The sequence below is a fragment of the Octopus bimaculoides genome, chromosome 6, assembly GCF_001194135.2.
Source record: "Octopus bimaculoides isolate UCB-OBI-ISO-001 chromosome 6, ASM119413v2, whole genome shotgun sequence".
In the NCBI taxonomy this organism is placed as follows: Eukaryota; Metazoa; Mollusca; class Cephalopoda; order Octopoda; family Octopodidae; genus Octopus; species Octopus bimaculoides.
In genome coordinates this window covers 91,986,656-91,987,259 of record NC_068986.1, presented here as the reverse complement: position 1 = coordinate 91,987,259, position 604 = coordinate 91,986,656, and the positions used below count along the sequence as shown (strand labels likewise).

Below are 604 nucleotides of genomic sequence, written 5' to 3'. Positions count from 1 at the left end.
ACAGGTATACATTACAAGTTGATAGATCACCCCACTTAATATTATAAGCTTAAGGGATCTTATGAACTTACCTGTTTAAATACTGAAGAGCAGAAGGATCCATCTCGTTGTCCCTTACAAGTGGTGCAACACTGGTGTAAAAGAAAAGAAAGATATAAAAATGCCATTTCTTTCAAATACTACAGACCAACAATGTATCAAATTTATTCAAATTATAATTGTTCAGAATATTAACCTGATTTTCAGAATATATCTACAATGGAGCACTAACAGCACTGTCCGAGCGTGTTCATTGCCAGAGCAGCTGTCTGGCTTCCATGCTAGTTGCCCGTAAATAGCACCATTTGAGCGTAATCGTTACCAGCGTTGCCTTCTAGCACTTGTGCTGGTGGCACGTTCGAAAATCATTCGAGCGAGGTCGTTGCCAGTGCAGCTGGACTGGCTCCCTTGCAGGTGGCATGTAAAAAGCACCTTTTTGAGCATGGCCATTGCCAGTACCGTGTGACTGGCCCCCGTGCCAATACCGTGTGACTGGCCCCCGTGCCAGTGGCACGTAAAATGCACCCACTACACTCTCAGAGTGGTTGGTGTTAGGAAGGGAATC

The 604-nt window shown here is 44.4% G+C and overlaps 1 protein-coding gene across 1 annotated transcript in view; it reads right to left on the bottom strand.

Moving 5' to 3' along the window:
• Positions 1 to 604, bottom strand: part of LOC106873671 (corrinoid adenosyltransferase MMAB) — an 86,326-nt gene that overhangs the window by 33,430 nt on the left and 52,292 nt on the right. The window contains exon 10 of the mRNA XM_014921125.2: positions 72 to 131. Within this exon, the coding sequence (XP_014776611.1) occupies positions 72 to 131 (60 nt within the window). The remainder of the gene's footprint in view (positions 1 to 71; positions 132 to 604) is intronic.